This window comes from Trichomycterus rosablanca, chromosome 14, assembly GCF_030014385.1.
Source record: "Trichomycterus rosablanca isolate fTriRos1 chromosome 14, fTriRos1.hap1, whole genome shotgun sequence".
In the NCBI taxonomy this organism is placed as follows: domain Eukaryota; kingdom Metazoa; phylum Chordata; class Actinopteri; order Siluriformes; family Trichomycteridae; genus Trichomycterus; species Trichomycterus rosablanca.
In genome coordinates, this window is record NC_086001.1 from 8,306,854 (window position 1) to 8,327,085 (window position 20,232).

Below are 20,232 nucleotides of genomic sequence, written 5' to 3' on the forward strand. Positions count from 1 at the left end.
CTGCCCACGGGGCGCTGTTGGCTGGATGTTTTTGGTTGGTGGACTATTCTCATTCCAGCAGTGACAGTGAGGAGCAGCATTGCTGTGTCTTATCCACCCATACCAGCACAACACACACTAGCACACAATCACCATGTCAGTGTTACTGCAGTGCTGAGAATGATCCACCACCTAAATAATACCTGCTCTGTGGTGGTCCTGGGAAAATCCTGACCATTAAAGAACAGCATGAAAGGAGGCTAACAAAGCATGCAGAGAAACAGATGGACTACAGTCAGTAATTGTAGAACTACAAAGTGCTTCTATATGGTAAGTCGAGCTGATAAAATGGACAGTGTGTAGAAACAAGGAGGTGGTTTTAATGTTATGGCCGATCAGTGTATATGCTAAGTATGTGTGTGTGTATATATAAAGTAATATACACTTTTATATAATTATATATATTACATAAAAAACTATAATGAATCAAATTAACACAATTATGTCTCTCACAAACTTACTAAACTTGTCATTTTGTTGATGTGAATTGCAACATATTTCATTTTTGTCCTATTTTCAACACTAGTTATTTTATTTGGGGGTTTTTTTCTGATTATTGCTTCTCTGCAGCAAATAGTTAAACCCAAAAATAATCATTTTTCTTCAATCAGGAATTTGTGGACCTCTTTAATACAAATGTCAGAAATTATTGTAAGAGAAAAAATTGAAATATTATGTCAGTATCCATTTTTATTTTATAAAGACACCACACTGTTTTACTTTACATCCAAGCATACAGACAAATCAGAAGCAATAAGTTAAAGGTTCATGGTGTAGTCTTTAGTCTTAACCAAACAAGGTAAACAACAGCTGTAAATACTTCCCCCCCCACAACCATAATGTAAAAAAATGCTAATTATTTATCAATATGTTTACATTTGTGAGCAGTGTGTTGTAACTTAACTCTTGGGAGGAATGTTCACAAGCTAAGCAAAGCTCTGCTCTTTTCAAATGATGTTGCTTAAGACGTACTTGCACTGATTAAATTGTTCTAATAATTGTTTGTGTTGTCCAAATGTTTCCACATTATATGTTATGTTACTGGAAACAATATCAACCAGTGCACTTATTCATACATAACTTGATATAGGGCCTATTTTCCATTTGATTCTACTGTAGAACTGTGTAGCAAGAATTCTTGATGGTGAGTATTATTTATTCATTCATGTCACAGTAACCATGCAGCTTTACTATCAAGTCATGACATATTAATTATTATTATTTTCAGACCACAATGAAATATTTCATTATTGCAGATTGCATACATCATTCTTCAGATCAGATCTCAACAGTAAGTGCCCTAATTAGCTCTGCAGATCCCTGAAACAATCTTAATATATAGATTATAGATCTGCAATAGTCTAATAGTATAATATAATAATAGTCTCTGCTGATCTATTTAGCCACCTTCCGTAACTCTGCAAGGACCCAAATGGCGAAAGTGAGCAGCGCTACTGATCCAGACTGGTGAGTGGCAGCCATAGATGTGGGTACATACATCAGCAAGGTGCTGATACCAAGAGCCACCTGGGAAATAAACAACGAGATGTGACTGAACAGCAATTCAACAAGATAAACAACACAACTGGTATTTGAGTCTCTCATTCGAAGGGCTTTTATTGTTCTCTCCTCTTTTCTGTTTATCTAACTGTTTACTCAAGTTGTTTGCCATGAAGGCCATCCACTTGTTCTAGCCACAGTCCCAGCAGGAACCAGTATACCACGAGTTATGATTGAGTTGGGACTGGGACACCGGTGACACACATTTTACATACGACTTAAATTTTTAACTCTCCCTTTTTTTTCCAAATTTAGACATTTCCAATTCCCTTCACCATGTCTGTGCTGGCTGAGGACTACCACTGGACCCCCCTCAGACACACAGTCGCCGGCTGCTTCTTTCCACCAGTCAGCAGTGAATTATGCCATGTCATGCTTTATACTTCCACTATCCACAGATACTGGGACATTGGAGGTGAGGATCAACCCCATGATCTAAAAATTTGCACCTTAAATCTGTTCACCTTAAAAAGTCTATCAATAATTTGGTCAAAAGCATTGCTAACAAATAGCTGGCTTAAAAATGCATTCCGTTTTAGTGTCACCATGAGTCGTGTCCCAAAGTCTGCATTTAAAAAAAACAAACTAAATTGGACAAGGTGGTGGGTCAAATGGAAAATTGATCTGCTAATACAAACTGACAGCTTGTGATTAGCTGCTTTCCTGACTTGTTAATGACCTTGTTTGTTTAAGCGAATATGAAATGAGTCGCTGACCTGAGTGTAAGCCATGGCGGTCAGACAGCTGATCGCGATCTTTGCTCTTCTAGGCAGCAGCATGCGTCTGGAGAACAAGTAGAGGCCGGTGATGGCTGCTAATGAGCTAATGCCCTAGAAGAACATAAACAAGTGTTTAGAAAACAGCAGGAGAGCAAGGCTACAGCAACACAAGTTAACGTAAAGGCACTTCTTACAGCAAAAGAATGAAAATACTTTGTGTGGTGTTTATGCAGCCTCTTCCATGGAGGAGTACCCTACAGTACGCCACATTTTTAATTCTGCAATCCCTTATTTAGTGGTTGTTCCCACGGTCAGGTCTCTACCAAAGCACCCGTTTTAAATTTGCTTACAATTTCTGTTATTGTTATTTGTTCAAGCCAAGCAAATGTGTTCTAGTACTCAATCAAGCCAGAAGATTCTGTAAAAATGTAGCATATTTGTTAAGCTTTTTGTTAACCATTAACCCAATTCCATCATATGTCTGGTAAAAGCTTTTCTTTAAGCCATGCTGAACTGCTTACCAGTATGCGGTGGTCAAACTGAACTGTTGTGGGGTTTTCAAAAATGTTCTTGATGGTTGGAGAGAAGGCGAGTAGATCATCTGGGATCCAGTAATCACCCATTTTTGGGAACGAATTGTACACCAATCCAGCATCAAGGCCAGCTACAAAAGCTCCTGGTAAGACAAAACCAGATCGTTTATATCCCTATTTATTCCTTTTTACTGAACACCTTTTACTGGTTTGGGTCACCAATCGCTCACTCAATCACAGTTGAGCTGCTAATCCACTTATTGGTGTTACTGGTATTTTTGGGAGGAAGGAGAAAAGTGTAGCTGATGGAAATCCAGACAGAAGGTAAAGTCTTCACATTATCCTGGTCAGGGTTTTGGTGGGTCTAATTAGAATGGGAAACTCTGGGAGCAAGGCAGGTTTCCCCTTGGACAAGGGGCCAATCTATCAGAGGGCTTCGGCCATCAGCCCTCAGAGATAGCCAATTGTGTGAGCAGATGGCCGACTGATTCAAGCTATGGTGATGGGCGATTGTAATAGACCTGCTCAGCCACCCATACGCTGGTTTCTAATAAAGTTCTTGTTAATTAATACCCAATTATAAACATTAAGTGAGAAGAATTTACCTGAGAGAGCGGTAAGGAAGACCAATGCTCCTGTGCCCTTGGCGAACCTTCTGAGCTGCACAATTTGTTTGGTGTCAGGAAACTGAGAACATAAATTGCTACAATTATCATCATCCTTGTCAGGATCACTTGACTCGTGACAAACTGCAATTTTAGGTCATGAGGAAACGTGTGTGTGTGTGAATGCACACCTTATTTGCAGGGAACATGAGGGTGAGACCGGTCCACAGACTGGCACAATACAGCACTAGAGCTGAACCAAGATGAGACGCCAGTCTGTACTGACTAACACGGGGAACATCGTAAGAGTCTGGCTTCTCCTCCAGTCCACTTTTTACCATGTACCAGCCCAGAAGTCCCTAATATCATCATATGTAAAATTATTATATTACTGAAGTAAAGTACATTCTGCACAAAGATACATAACTTAATAACTCACAAACGGCCAAAAGTATTTGGACACAGTAAGGTGGAAAGTTTTAGCCACACTCAAGGCTAACAGGTCTATATGATATGGGAATATGATGAGTTTGGGAACTTTAGTGGCCAGCACAAAGACCTGACCTCAAAAACCGCCTGATAACATTGTAAGACTAACGGCAAACCATTAGTGTCTGACCTCACAAATGGTCTCTTGACTAAATGGGCACAAATTATCCCCAGACACATTCCAAAATCTTGTGAAGGCTGTCCCATGTTTGGAGATAAAACAGGTTCATAATAAGGCCTCCACAGATTATTGGCCATATAGTGAATGTGTGTTTTTGGAATCTGATGTTCAATAAGGACATATTGTGTTCTTGCTGCGTCTACATACTTTTGACCATGTAATGTATGCCATCACATGCCACTCACAGGCACAGCTTACTTGGCTATCCTGTTATCAAAATAATGGCCAGCTCAACTGTGACGTTATTTTACCCTGGTAATCTGTTTTTGCACTGTAAAGTGTCCCCCAAACCATTAATATAATCTAAAACAATTGCGATTAAGATCAGCACCATACCTGAAAGAAAACAAAGCCACACAGGCCGACGACTTTCCCCTTCAATGAGCGGTTAAAGTAACCTTTTTTCCAGAAATACATAGTGGGCAAGATGTACGCTAATCCCACAAGCCTGCCCCACATCCGATGCCCCCACTCCATGTAGAAAATAAACTTAAACTCGGTCAGGGTCATATCATGGTTCATTCTGTTGGCAATGAAGAAGAAAAGTGATACACAGGAGAAAATGTAATGGATAAAATAGCAAAAAAAAGTGGTTTTAGAGCTACTAAATTTAAAATAAATAGACTGACATTTTGAACTCGGGAAACTGCTGGTATTTGGAGAATTCTGCCTCCCACTCAGCCTGCGTCCGAGGCGGCTTCATCTCTTTCACCAGGTGCCAGTCTACCATGGAGAGTCCAGATTCTGTCAGTCTGGAATTTAATTTTCATTAAATTAATTTAATTTATTGTTATTACACATGTATTACAGCATTTTAAGTCTTATAAAATAAAACTATTTTAATATTTTATGGTCTCAGACTGAAGGGCGCAGCAGTAAAATATGCTAGCCCACTATCGATGAGATCCGGGGTTCGAATCTCAGTGCTGCTATCGACCGGTCACCAAACAGCCTAGCCACTGGTAGGTGGACCTGTCAGTGCACTCTTAGTGCCAGTCCCAAGCCCGGAAAAATAAGTAGGGTTGCGCCAGGAAGGGTATTCTTAGTAAAAACAGTGCCAAATCAGGTATGCAGACCAGAATGATTCACTGTGACATGTCTTCATCAACTGACCTGGTTACTCCTCCAAGAACGACAGCACCCAGGACGAGGCCACTACAGCCCACCAGCCAGCGTCCTACGATACGGTTTGTTGCTGAATTAGGAACCGTCACTGAGCCCATGGCAGATCCAGTCTGAGCAACAGCTGTATTCTGGCCTCTCTGGAGCAGCCATTGTCTTAAAGGTGTGACCTGAGGAAAATACAAGCCAGGTGAGTTTCTACAGTAATAATAAATAAACAACTTACTGAGTAGTACTGGGTGAGAATGGGGGGCAAGTCATTTCTGAGATTATCTTATATTAATCAGGGTTTAACTGAGATAAATGCATTTGATCATTGCATACGTATACAGATGCAGTCATTTAATGTTTAATAAAGTGTAAAATTCCTGTAACAGACACTTAAATGCTGCAAAACTTCCACAGATGTACTGATGCTTTGTAATTAACTGTAGCTAACCAAACCTTTAAGCTAATGCAGATCGAGTATATCGAGTATATTAAATAGCACATTAATGCTATAATATTATATATTGCACTAATCCATGATACATCTTACTGTCGAGCTGTAAAACTGAAAGTACAGAACAAGCATGATGTTTACATTAAATAACATAATAAATGTAATCATATGTTCTTACGTGATTCTGTGTAAATCCTTTTCCTGTAGTTCTATAGCCACACTGGACTACATGTCTTAGCGTGGGCAGCAGCATGGTCAGTGTATCTTATCTATCCAAAATAATAAAGAACACATCCATGTACACATGTGTAACTCTCACTGATGACATTCGCAGGGAAGCGCCATGCTGCTTCACGCTTTCGTTCTGCGATGCCCTCTGACGTCACAGCAACGTCACAGCGCCCACTTTTATTTTGTATTAAGTCAAACGCTTATTAAAATTGTATTAAAATATATTTAATAAGATATTATAATAAAGATATACTTTACAAATAAACATAGCCAAAAGGCGTTTAACCAAACGCAATTAAACACTAAATACGTTTAAAATAAATGATAATAAAGTAAAAATATGCAGCTAATATTATGAATTATTATGATTAATAACAATAGAATGGTAAAAAGTAATAAAATATTTTAAATGCATTATAATTGTTACATTTTATATTAAATAGTAGTAGTTGTCAAATATGTTATCACTTTATAATGTCGTAAAAGTTTTTTTTTAATAACAGATGTAAAATCTGTAGTTCTTCAAATATTTAATACACTTTTAATAATATAAATAATTTATATAATGCATTAAAATCTAATATCAAAATAAATTTAATATAAACATTTAAGTTAATACAATTAATAAATGAATTACTGTTGTTTTAGGATTATAATAATAATTATATAATAATTTAAACAAAAAATGTTTTTCTTAACAGCTATTTTGTTAATTGTTATAAAACTTTATTGGTAATAATAATCTTGATTTAGTTTTTATCAACCGCTTTATCCTGGTCACGGTCGCAGCTGGTCCCCTTCCACCGGGGAAACACCAGGCATAAGGCAGAAACACCCTAGACGACGACGACAACAACAACAACAACAACAACAACAACAACAATAATAATAATAATAGTAATAATAATAATAATAATAATAATAATAATAATAATAATAATATTAGTAATAATAATTATAATTATAATAATAGTAAAAATAAAAATAATAATAATAGTAATAATAATAATAGTAATAATAATAATCATAGTAATAATAATAATAAGAATAAGAATAGTAATAGTAAAAATAATAATAATACTAATAGTAACAATAATAATAATAATAATAATAGTAATAATAATAATAATAATAATAGTAATAATAATAATAGTAATAATAATAATAATAATAAGAATAGTAATAGTAAAAATAATAATAATACTAATAGTAACAATAATAATAATAATAATAATAGTAATAATAATAATAATAATAATAATAGTAATAATAATAATAATAATAGTATTAATAATAATAATAATAATAATAATAGTAATAATAATAAAAAATAAAAAAATAATAATAATAATAGTAATAGTAATAATAATAATAATAATAATAATAATAATAATAATAATAGTAATATTTACATTTACATTTACATTTTCAGCATTTAGCAGACGCTCTTATCCAGAGCGACTTACAGAAGTGCTTCCAAAGTGAACATTTCATTTCTCAAGTTTAGGTAAACAACAGTCGAAGAACACAAATCTGCTAAAACCTGTTAGAACCAAAGTGGGTTTTTTTGTTTTTTTTGGGAAATGGAAAAGGATGGAACAAGATGTTAGTAAATAAGTACAAGTCAGCTTAAGTGCTTAGTTATGTAATAATAATAATAATAATAATAATAATAATAATAAATGCTATTGGAAATTGTTTATTGTTATCCAATTTAACCTGTAATTTTTGTGTTTTTATAATTTAGCTTCTGTTCATAATTTATTCAAGCTCATAACTACTTAACTACTTATAATAATATTATTATTACTCATAATTATTATTATTATTACTATTATTATTACAACAAATAGAAGTTTTCTACACGTTTAAATTCACAGCTGGCTGGCAGCACGTCAACAGTGGGGCCAATCCTATAATTTGTAATGTAGTGATCTGCATAGACTCTGAGCACCATTACTTCTATTCTCCTGCAGTGCACATGTGTAGGGAGCAAGAGGTTGTTTGGGCTGCAACCGATCCGCCTTAATGTGACGTCTAATGGTGCTAAAGCCGTGTAGGACGCTAATGTGAAACCAAACCAGTAACAAGGTAAAATAAATGGGGTGAAATTGCGGCCTTCATTGTTGATTCATTGTGTCGCTTTATAAATGTTTAAAGCACACGGTGGAAAATGTGTTATAACGTTACCTTACAAGTTAATTAATCATGTTGGCTACAGCGAAGTAAACAGATACTTGTCGACAAAGTAAAGTAGTAAAACATTTAAATAATTCAATAAATTGTGGTTTATCTGTCACAAAAGCTGGATACTTTGTGTTAATAGCGCACAACGACTTGCATATGGGTGAAAAATAGACATACACACATACACACATATGGTAGCTGGTTTTAGTCACACCTGTTGCTAAAAGGTGTATAAAAGTTAGGGCAACAGTTTGGTAAAGACTTGTTTCAGTATGGCAGTGCCACTGTGCACTGTTCATGAACACCAGTCCCAAGTTCTGACAAGATTGGTCTGAAGGAACACTAACACTGTATTAATGCCATGACTTTGAAATAAGATGTACAGCAGGCTTGTGGTCAGGTGTTTGCATACTTTTAGCTATTCAGTTAAGTATTAACTACAAACAAAACACATTTAAGGCTTTATTAATAGTGTAGAGGTAGACACAAATCTCCCAAGAATGGACAGGTGGCTCGGTGGCGAAGTGGGTAGCACTGTTGCCTCACAGCAAGAAGGTCCTGGGTTCGATCCCCAGGTGGGGCGGTCCAGGTCCTTTCTGTGTGGAGTTTGCATGTTCTCCCCGTGTCTGCGTGGGTTTCCTCCGGGAGCTCCGGTTTCCTCCCACAGTCCAACGACATGTAAGTGAGGTGAATTGGAGATACAAAAGTGTACATTACTGTGTCTGACATGAAACTTGTGAACTGATGAATCTTGTGTAATGAGTAACTACTGTTCCTGTCATGAATGTAACCAAAGTGTAAAACATGATGTTAAAATCCTAATAAACAAACAAACAAACAAACCAAGAATAGGCAGTATCCCAGTTGGGTAAGTTGACTGGGACAAGATGAGTATGTAGCAGGGGGGTCCAAGTTTTTGTTTTGTTTTTGTTATGTTTTAGCAATATTATACTAACAGCCTACCATAAAATGATGAATAACAAATCTCTTCTTTTTTCTACTGTTATATATTTTAGGATGGCTGAAGGCTTTCTGATGGAGGTATGTGTGGATTCAGTTGAGTCAGCGATAAATGCAGAAAGAGGAGGTACAATAACAAAGAGTGTTTACTAATATTTTAATATCTTATAATATTCAATTAGGTTTTTATAACCTATATTAGGTTTTCTATACTAAAAAGTGTAGTTTTAAATTTACTTTAAATGCAGGTGCTGGTCGTATTGAGTTGTGTTCCAGTTTACTAGAAGGAGGCATCACACCCAGCGTTGGTAAGTACTCAAACCTGTCCTGTCCATTAATAAAGTTTGACAGCACTCTCTGACTTTAAATTGGCACAAAAGAACACTTGTTTAACAGACTTGCTCGGGGTGGCACGGTGGCTCGGTGGGTAGCACTTTCGCCTTACAGCAAGAAGGTCCGGGTCCTTTCTGTGTGGAGTTTGCATGTTCTTCCCGTGTCTGCGTGGGTTTCCTCCTGGAGCTCCGGTTTCCTCCCACAGTCCAAAATCATGCAAGTGAGGTAAATTGGAGATACAAAATTGTCCAGGACTGTGTTCGATATAAACTTATGAACTGATTAATCTTGTGTAATGAGTAACTACCGTTTCTGTCATGAATGTAACCGAAGTGTAAAACATGACGTTAAAATCCCAATTACCAAACAAACAGACTTGCTCAACAATGAAGACAGATTGTAGACCATTCTAGTGTCTTTTGCATTAACAGCTCACTCAGTTCAGTCATGCCTCACTATCTCAACTGGGTTTAGGTCTAAACTGGACATCCCAATCCCAAAAACAATTTATTTAGCTATGCAAATAACTCTGCTGTTGATTTACTTGGTAAATTGCATTGCAATTTTTATTTATTTATTTTTGCATAAGCCAACTTTTACTACTCTTCAGGTGATGGATCATTACTCTTAACATTCTTATGTATTTTTTTAATTCCATTTTTTCCTGTAATCATGTCAGCTGTCCATGCTGAGGTATCAAAGCATCTTAAGCCATGATGCACCCTCCACTATGATTCACAGTCAGGACAAGGTTTTACTGACGTGCACAATGTTTTTCATTTCACACATAGCGTTGTGCATTTCTTCTAAAATCCTTGTCTCATCTGTCCACAGAACATTGCCCTTTAGGAGTGTTGTGGATTGTCCGGGTGGATTTAAAAACCTGAGAACAGTATATAATGTTATTTGAAATCTCAATTCGCAGGTCTTCTGCAGGTGGTCAAAGAAAACGTACAGATCCCTGTGTATGTGATGATCCGACTCCGTGGAGGAGATTTCCTCTACAGCGAGCGGGAGGTGGAGGTCATGAAAAGGGACATAGAGCTAATGAAAAGGCACAGGGCTGATGGCCTGGTGTTGGGCGCACTGACGGAGGACGGGCGGGTGGATGCTGAGCTCTGCATGGAGCTGCTGGGTGAGTTCTGAAGTCTGGACATGGGGATAAAATAGGCAATATTTTAAGTGCCGGGGTTTCTATTAATACACGTCATTAAATATATTTTTATTTATTTAAGGAGCGAAGTAATTAAACACAATTATCACGCTTATGAAAAGTCATTTTCCCTGTGACTAGGCAATTAACTCGTTTACAAAATTTTATTTGAGGTCAGGTTAACTTATTAAACAAGGCCAGGCTTGATTTCAGTCTGACCTGTAAAATATAAATCTGACTTATCTTGAATTTTTTAACCTTACCATCAAAACACTATGGGTCTGTTTGAAAACCTAGTGAGCTGCTTTGTTGTTTAGTGCCTACCTGGGCAACTGCCTAAATAGATAGGATTCTAATAAGACATTGACTTATAAGGAAGGTTATTTAGACACACTACTTAGACAGAGATTACAGCGTTTTAAGGTATCTAAGAATTCAAACAGCCTTCTTCTTAGGAGCGCGTATGATGACATAAAATACTGTCTATGTAGATAAGAGAGCTCACTAGGTTTTCGAATAGACCCTATTATGTTTGAAGGAAATGTTACAAGAGCTCAGGAAAACACTCTCGCTCACTCGCTTTCTTAACTGCTTATCCAATTAGGGTCGTGGAAGGGGGGGGGGGGTGCTGGAGCCTATCCCAGCTTTTCAATGGGCGCAAGGCACACAGTAACACCCTGGATGGGGAGCCAGTCCATCGCAGGGCAGACACAAACACATACAAACACCCATTCACCTACAGGGCAATTCAGTGTCTCCAATTAACTTGACTGCATGTTTTTGGACTGTGGGAGCAAACCGGAGCTCCCGGAGGAAACCCACGCAGACACGGGGAGAACATGGGGATCGAACGCAGGACCTTGCAGGACCTTGCTTCCCCCTCAGGAAAACAGTTTTGCTAAAATATATGTCCTGTAAGATTAAAGAAGCCATATCTTAATCTCTTGGACTCCACTGAAACAGGAGGAAACTTGGAACATTGGTAATTGCCTTAGAGACAAAATGGAATTCATTAGAGAATAGCTTGTATTAAAAGACCAAACTAACCAAACTGACAGTTGTGAAAAGGGATGAGGATTTGAACCCAGGAACCCAGCGGTATTAGGCTAGCATAATTTGCCCGAGAGCTACGGTTCCATTACTTAATTTAAAGCAAGATCTATAAAAGCATGGCTTGACGAGTTTGTTGTGGAGGAACTCTCTCTGACTGAATGGGCAAGAACCCACAGTGTCCCAAAATCTTGTGGAAAGCCTTCTTAGAAGATTGAAGGCTGGTAATAGCTGCAACATTGGGGGGATGCACTTTATGATAATGCACATGGTTTAGAATAGGACGTCCTACAAGCTCATGGTCCGGTGTTCATACAGTGTCTGTATAGTGTCTGTTTTGTGCACAAGGTGAGCACACCTTTTGGAAAAAATGAAAACAATTCCAATCCGAGTGTCCTCACAGCCTGGGAGTAATGCATTCATGCGGTAAGTCTTTCCTAAATGAATACTTTATTGGCAGTATAAGATTGCTTCCACCTCCATACTCCAACTCCATCAGCAAGAATGTAAAATGGTTTTGGAGGTGGCCCAGTGCAAACAAATACGTGAAAGAAAACATTACAAATACAAATAAAAAGGAAGGAATTTGGTGTCATCTGGAAGCTTTATTTGAAGCAGTCAGAAAATATTGTGTGTTTATTTCCCAGTTTTACTTCCCTCTGCTGAAATAAATGACATCTATTATGAACACAACACTAGGCCTGTCCTAGTCATGCTACCATACTAATAATCATGATTTAAAATGACCACAAGTAAAGGTGCACTGAACAATGATGCATGGTTACTGTTAAAACAAATACATTGTGTGACCAAAAGTATGTGGACACCTGAATGCACGCTTGTTGGTTATCCTCTTTCACAACCCTGAGGAATGTGGAATGTGGAAATACACTGATCAGCCATAACATTAAAACTACCTCCTTGTTTCTACACTCACTGTCCATTTTATCAGCTCCACTTACCATATAGAAGCACTGTTTCTCTGCATGCTTTGTTAGCCCCCTTTCATGCAGTTCTTCAATGGTCAGGACTCTCCCAGGACCACTACAGAGCAGGTATTGTTTGGGTGGTGGATCATTCTCAGCACTGCAGTGACACTGACATGGTGGTGGTGTGTTAGTGTGTGTTGTGCTGGTATGAGTGGATCAGACACAGCAATGCTGATGGAGTTTTTAAACACCTCACTGTCACTGCTGGACTGAGAATAGTCCACCAACCAAAAATATCCAGTCAACAGCGTCCGTGTGCAGCGTCCTGTGACCACTGATGAAGGTCTAGAAGATGACCAACTCAAACAGCAGCAATAGATGAGTGATCGTCTCTGACTTTACATCTACAAAGTGGACCAACTAGGTAGGAGTGTCCAATAGAGTGGACAGTGAGTGGACACGGTATTTGAAAACTCCAGCAGCGCTGCTGTGTCTGATACACTCATACCAGCACAACACACACTAACACACCACCACCATGTCAGTGTCACTGCAGTGCTGAGAATGATCCACCACCTAAATGATACCTGCTCTGTGGGGGTCCTGACCATTGAAGAACAGGGTGAAAGCAGGCTAAAAAAGTATGTAGAGAAACAGATGGACTACAGTCAGTAATTGTAGAACTACAAAGTGCTTCTATATGGTAAGTGGAGCTGATAAAATGGACAGTGAGTGTAGAAACAAGGAGGTGGTTTTAATGTTGCCATGATGTTGTTTTATGTTGTTAATTTTTACCCCTTTGGGTGTGTCTAAAACACCCAAGATCAATAATTAAGAGCGGTGTCCACTTATATTTGGCCCTATAGTGTTGGAACAATGATCAGTAATGTTTCCCATGCTTTGAAGAAAGTGATGCTGCATATTAGGCACCGTGTTGCCAGCTCACGGTTCTGTCCTCTTCAGACCTGGTGTAACAGATTGGCACTTACCAGACTTGATTGATTGGATGCTGGTTTTATTTATTGTACAATATTCAATACAGGAGGATAGTTTTATTTATTTTAATCTTCTGGATTGTATATAGATATATCAGAATGATCAAAGTCATACCAGCTGGGATGTAGGATTAGGATGGATGGAATTTAATATGTTTGTTTCTCTTTTATGTTATATAGCGGCTTGTCGGCCTCTTCCAGTTACGTTTCACAGAGGTAAATAGTTTTTGTTCAAGTGCTCACTCTATTATTCTTACTGTGTCTTAGAAAAATGTTCAGCTTGTGTTATAAAAGCTTTGAACTTTTTCTTTCGATCTGACGATGCAGTTTTTTTTATTCATTTAAAATATTCAGTTAAAATCAGTAGAATGTAAACATAGTGTAGAAGACTGAATACTTTTTAGTGCACTGTTTACTTCGAAATATACACTGATCAGCCATAACATTAAAACCACCTCCTTGTTTCTACACTCACTGTCCATTTTATCAGCTCGACTTACCATATAGAAGCACTTTTCTCTGCATGCTTTGTTAGTCCCCTTTCATGCTGTTCTTCAATGGTCAGGACCCCCACAGGACCACTACAGAGCAGGTATTATTTAGGTGGTTGATCATTCTCAGCACTGCAGTGACACTGACCTGGTGGTGGTGTGTTAGTGTGTGTTGTGCTGGTATGAGTGGATCAGACACAGCAGCGCTGCTGGAGTTTTTAAATACCGTGTCCACTCATTGTCCACTCTATTAGACACTCCTACCTAGTTGGTCCACCTTGTAGCAGTGACAGTGAGGTGTTTAAAAACTCCATCAGCATTGCTGTGTCTTATCCACTTGTACCAGTACAACACACACTAACACACCACCACCATGTCAGTGTCACTGCAGTGCTGAGAATGATCTTCCACTGTAGTGGTCCTGGGAGACTCCTGACCATTGAAGAACAGCATGAAAGGGGGCTAACAAAGCATGCAGAAAAACAGATGGACTACAGTCAGTCATTGTAGAACTACAAAGTTCTTCTACATGGTAAGTGGAGCTGATAAAATGGACAGTGAGTGTAGAAACAAGGAGGTGGTTTTAATGTTATGGCTGATCAGTGTAGATATATAATATGTTAACAGTGTTTATTAAGATGTGTTGCTGTGTGCATTTCAGCTTTCGATATGGTCCATGATCCATTGGTTGCTTTAGAAACTCTGGTGTCCCTGGGGTTTGAGAGGATTTTGACCAGCGGCTGTGACTGCTCAGCGTTGGAGGGCTTACCCATCATTAAGCGCCTTGTTGAACAGGTCATATTTATATACAAGGCTAATACCATTAATGACATTATCTCTTTCAGAATTTCTTTTCATTACAGAATAGTGTGCTGCTTGTTGAAATGAGCAATTTAGTGTAGTTCACTGTGCTAAAAAGGTTCTTTTTAATGTTTAAACAGGGCTGACTAATAGGTGTGGCAAATCTAATCAGCAAGTTATTAATGACATTTCTTAACTGGATGAATGATTTGCTTAAGGGAGTATCTCCTTTTTATGAAGGGTCATCTGATGTAGGACAGTTTTCTTTTAGAGAAATGATCCTTTAATTGTTTTATTTTGTGTTTACTTACATTTTTGTCTCATTTAGTTTGAACATCTGAAACATTTAAGTGTGATTTAAGTGTGACAAATGTGCAAAATTAGGGAAACAATCAGTCTCACAATTGTATGTGAGCTTTTGACTCTATACATAGACAGTAAAGAAAAGGCACATGAGGCTATAAGAGTTTATTATAAAGCTCTGTCTTCTCTTTCCTGACAGGCTAAAGGCAGGATTATAATAATGCCAGGTAAGTTAGTGACAATACATTTTGAATATTGTATTGCATTACTGCTTTTACATACATTTAAGACAACATATTGTCTTAAAACACCTCATACACCGATCAGGCATAACATTATGTCCACCTTCCTAATTGACTGGTCTGTGGCTATGCAGCCCCATACGCAACAAACTGTGATGCACTGTGTATTCTGACACCTTTTTATCAGAACCAGCATTAACGTCTTCAGCTGTTGGAACGGACCACACGGGCCAGCCTTCGCTCCCCACGTGCATCAATGAGCCTTGGCCGCCCATGACCCTGTCGCCGGTTTACCACTGTTCCTTTCTTGGACCACTTTTGATAGATACTGACCACTGCAGATCTGGAACACCCCACAAGAGCTGCAGTTTTGGAGATGCTCTGACCCAGTCGTCTAGCCATCACATTTTGTCCGGTGTCAAACTCACTCAAATCCTTATGCTTGATCATTTGTCCTGCTTTTAACACATCAAGTTTGAGGATAAAATGTTCACTTGCTGCGTAATATATCCACTCACTAACAGATGCCGTGATGAAGAGATAATCAGTGTTATGAACTTCAAATGTCAGTGGTTATAATGTTATGCCTGGTTGGTGTATACAGAATACATGAGACCAAACAAAATTAGAAATAGAAAATGTGAAATAAACAGAACCGATTATTTTTTGATGTTTCTGCTCAGGAGGAGGCATCACTGAGCGCAATCTTCAAAGAATTCTCGAGGGATCCGGTGCCCAGGAGTTTCACTGCTCATCCCGCTCCACTAAAGACTCAGCCATGAAATTCAGGTGAAGCACTGAACAAAAGACAGAAACAAGAGAGAAGATTTTTTTGTTTGAACCATTTACTTCATTTTCCACCATGTTTCTTTTGATCTTTTTCTCCACAGGAACTCCAGCGTGTGCATGGGTGCCTCACTAACTGCGTCTGAGTATTCGCTGAAGGTAGCTGACGTGGGTAAAGTGCGCACTTTAAATGCCATTGCCAAGAACACTCTGTAGGTGCAAACCAAGGGACGTATTTCTCAGGGGAGCAGGTCCCTTCTGAATTGGAACAGTCCCTTTGCCCTGTGTGCTAATGGGATTTCAGAAGGTTCCATTTTTGATGTTTACAGAAGTCATTCATACATTTTCTGTTTTTATTCTCTATAGCTGACAATAACTGTTTCAAGTGCTGAAAACGTGACTGAATAGCAACAAATTTTTTTTTTTATTATTTAAATCAAAATGTTCTGATTTACCAGGTTTGAATGCTCACAATCAGCTTGAATAATTGTGGCTTTTTGAACCCATTATAAGCGTTTGGCTGTTAGCGGACGTGTTCAAGTCTAATTATGTTCCATTATGAAAAGGTTTAAATAATTCTCCTGCTTACACTGTAATTCTTCAAATAAATCATGATTGGATTTGGCGAGTGCAGCCTCTTGAATCGTATCATTTTATTTAGTCTGCCAGATTTATTTTTAGTCAAAATGAACACGTCAGTTGAGACCTGTTATGTCTGCATTGTGTTCTTGTGTGATATTTAATGACAACGTGCTGTATTGTGTTGACAAACTGATTCAGCGTCTGAAATCCCATTTTAAAACTGTTAATACATGGTTCTTTTTTCATTTCAGCTATAACAGTGTTCATTCTTCTAGGTAAGCTTTTCACATGATTTTGGAGACTCGCACAGGAATTTGTGCCTATTTATTTGTGAGCTCATGCACTAATGTTAGACAAAAAACATCAGACTGGCTTATAATTAACATTTAGTGGGGTCGACTTAAGGGCTCTGTGCAGGCTGCTGGAGTTCCTACAGACCTCACTTGTCAAATTTTGTCATTATGGACCTTGATTTGCACACAGATACAAATACTAATCAGTGTCTGATCTGCAGCAATCTAAAAATAATTACCAGTGTCTGAGCACTAGAGTGAAGGTAAGGAAGGGATGGCGTCCCTGGCATAAATTTATTCCTTTTCAATAAGTTGATTCCTCATGCTGTGTTTGGATTATGTGTGCAGCAAGGCTGTAATCATATATTGGCAGGGACACTTAAAACATCAAGGGTGCAATTTTTTTAAATTACTGGCCACTCTACAAGGAATTGACTGTACACTTATTTAATCCCATCAGCAAGTCATGTAACAGCAGCGCAGTGCATTAAATCATACAGACATGGGCCATTTTCTTATCAAATATCACAAACACAAATGGGCAAAAAAATGTAATGAGTATTTTAATTGTGCCATGGCTGTTAATGCTAGACATGCTAGTTTTAGAATTAAAGCCGTTTTTTCCCCCAAATACCCAAACCAGCCTTTTCTTGCAGCTTGCAATTCATGACTGACCTGTTTTTATTGTTTCTTGTATTTTATCTGTAGAAACTTTCTCTTAAGGCACTTTTTTGACCTAAATTTTGCTTTATTTTTAGAAAACCCACAATGAACTCTTAATTCTCAAATTTTCCTTGACAAAGAAGTATGTGTTTCAGCTGTTTCAGAAATCATTAAACTCACAAGAGTGCCATAGCGTGTACATCCTTCACACCATCTATCTAAGATTATCCACATCAGTACATTGCTGTGTTCCTGTAACTGCCTGCATTAGACTCACAACCCTGATGCTAGCTTACAAAGCCAAAAATGGATCAGCTTCCAGCTGTCTAATGACAGTGTTTAAATCCTGCAGTGAATCTCGAGCCCTACCTGCCTCAGGTTTAGCTGGGTTTGATCCATCCATCATGCTTCAAGGCACAGAAACAAAAACATACATTTCTCGTTTTGTACTGATGTTCCAGTTGGAAAATTAACTTGTTTTTGATCTTGAAATGTAGACAGAAAAACATTTTTTTTTACTAAAAATTTGAACAGACCTTATTGATGCAGTTTATTCACACAATGGCACCACATGCATTATTTATGTGTACAAATTTAAATTTGTACCAGCACTTCTGTATTTTGCAGTGATTTATCATTAGCATATCATTAGATCAAGACCCTTCTGCACTACGAAGGATCTGCCAAAGGTTGTATGATAGATAGATAGATAGATAGATAGATAGATAGATAGATAGATAGATAGATAGATAGATAGATAGATAGATAGATAGATAGATAGATATTATACTGAAGGAAATTAAAGATACGCCGATCAGCCATAACAATAAAACCACCACCTTGTTTCTACACACTGTCCATTTCATCAGCTCCACTTACCATGTAGAAGCACTTTGTAGTTCTACTGTACAATTACTGACTGTAGTCCATCAGTTTCTCTACATACTTTTTTTTAGCCTGCTTTCACCCTGTTCTTCAATGGTCAGGACCCCCACATGACCACCACAGAGCAGGTATTATTTTGGTGTTAGATCATTCTCAGCACTGCAGTGACACTGACATGGTGGTGGTGTGTTAGTGTGTGTTGTGCTGCTATGAGTGGATCAGACACAGCAGCGCTGCTGGAGTTTTTAAATACTGTGTCCACTCACTGTCCACTCTATTAGACACTTCTAGCTAGTTGGTCCACCTTGTAGATGTAAAGTCAGAGACGATTGCTCATCTATTGCTGCTGATTGAGTTGGTCATCTTCTAGACCTTCATCAGTGGTCACAGGATACTGTTGGCTGGATATTTTTGGTTGATGGACTATTCTCAGTCCAGCAGTGACACTGAGGTGTTTAAAAACTCCATCAGTGCTGCTTTATCTTATCCACTCATACCAGCACAACACACACTAACACACCACCACCATGTCAGTCACTTTAGTGCTGAGAATGATCCACCATCCAAATAATACCTACTGTGTAGTGGTCCTGTGGGGGTCCTGACCATTGAAGAACAGGATGAAAGGGGGCTAACAAAGCATGCAGAGCAATAGATGGACTACAGTCAGTAACTGTAGAACTACAAAGTGCTTCTACATGGTAAGTGGAGCTGATAAAATAGACAGTGAGTGTAGAATCAAGGAGGTGGTTTTAATGTTATGGCTGATCGGTGTATATCTAAAATATATAGCACGCAGGGGAGGCAGGATAATTTACTAGTCAAAAAGCAGCTGTAGATTGGACTACAATATTGGAATAATAAAATTCGTCTTCTACTGCTAATACATTGTCAAATTTGGTCACAAAATGTAAGATGATGCTTTGGTAAAAAAATCTTCATCTTTAACAATGATTGTGACCTTGAAACTAATCCCCTGTCCTTTTTTAGACGTAGTACATTATTAATCACACAGTGGCCAGCAAGACATGGCTTAGAATTGATAAGCTCACAGTTGTACTTGAAGTCTGTTCTTTACTCAGGATCCAGTATGTTAGCATTTCCATAGTATCTAAGCTCTCTGATGGATTCTGCTGCTCCCTGCAATAGCAAAACAATCACAGTGCTCTCTACGCTTATTGGAAGGGTGTTGAATGAAATGAAACTGCTTCTTGACTGCCCTTGTCTTTCCACAAAGGCAGGTGTTGCATTTGATTGTATTGTAATGTTTTTGAATCCACAAAGATTTTCACTTTTTCCAGCTACTCTGTCTGCATTTTTGGACCTTCACAAAGTGCAGTTTGATTACATCTGCTAGTGGTAGCCAGTGTGTGGACGGGAAGGTCAGCAGCAGTCCATTTTCCTTGGTATCAGCTCAACTGTCTTTATAAAATTAAAGTTTAGATACATGTATTAATATTTAACCAACTACAATTTTTTCAGCATGTAAACTTTGACTGATATGGTAAATTCTGGGCACCAGAGGGTGCCATGCTCTTAGCACATGTACCATCACAAAATGCAACATGCTCCACTCTTCAAACCCAACAGTTCATTAGCAAACTAACAGTTTTATAAAATTTTTATTCGTAGTTTTGGAATAGTCTAAAATACTGGCA

The 20,232-nt window shown here is 38.1% G+C and overlaps 2 protein-coding genes across 3 annotated transcripts; one reads left to right on the forward strand and one right to left on the reverse strand.

Annotated features, from left to right (window-relative positions):
- Positions 1 to 711: 711 nt before the first annotated feature.
- LOC134326355 (cytochrome c oxidase assembly protein COX15 homolog) lies at positions 712 to 6,049 on the reverse strand. Its single transcript, XM_063008504.1, has 9 exons — positions 5,869 to 6,049; positions 5,240 to 5,418; positions 4,756 to 4,878; positions 4,463 to 4,649; positions 3,648 to 3,815; positions 3,457 to 3,538; positions 2,840 to 2,994; positions 2,316 to 2,429; positions 712 to 1,566 (listed from the first exon to the last, which is right to left on the reverse strand). Exons 1-9 carry the CDS (start codon positions 5,941 to 5,943, stop codon positions 1,435 to 1,437), a joined length of 1,215 nt encoding a protein of 404 aa, XP_062864574.1. The 5' UTR covers positions 5,944 to 6,049; the 3' UTR covers positions 712 to 1,434.
- Positions 6,050 to 7,943: 1,894 nt separating this feature from the next.
- cutc (cutC copper transporter homolog (E. coli)) lies at positions 7,944 to 16,987 on the forward strand. 2 transcript variants are annotated; one of them, XM_063008558.1, is made up of 9 exons: positions 7,944 to 8,012; positions 9,125 to 9,195; positions 9,317 to 9,376; positions 10,327 to 10,536; positions 13,709 to 13,744; positions 14,681 to 14,814; positions 15,323 to 15,350; positions 16,049 to 16,154; positions 16,256 to 16,987. In XM_063008558.1, exons 2-9 carry the CDS (start codon positions 9,126 to 9,128, stop codon positions 16,365 to 16,367), a joined length of 756 nt encoding a protein of 251 aa, XP_062864628.1. In that variant the 5' UTR covers positions 7,944 to 8,012; position 9,125; the 3' UTR covers positions 16,368 to 16,987. The 2 variants fall into 2 exon arrangements, with proteins under 2 accessions (XP_062864628.1, XP_062864629.1); XM_063008559.1 differs by lacking the exon at positions 13,709 to 13,744.
- Positions 16,988 to 20,232: the final 3,245 nt, after the last annotated feature.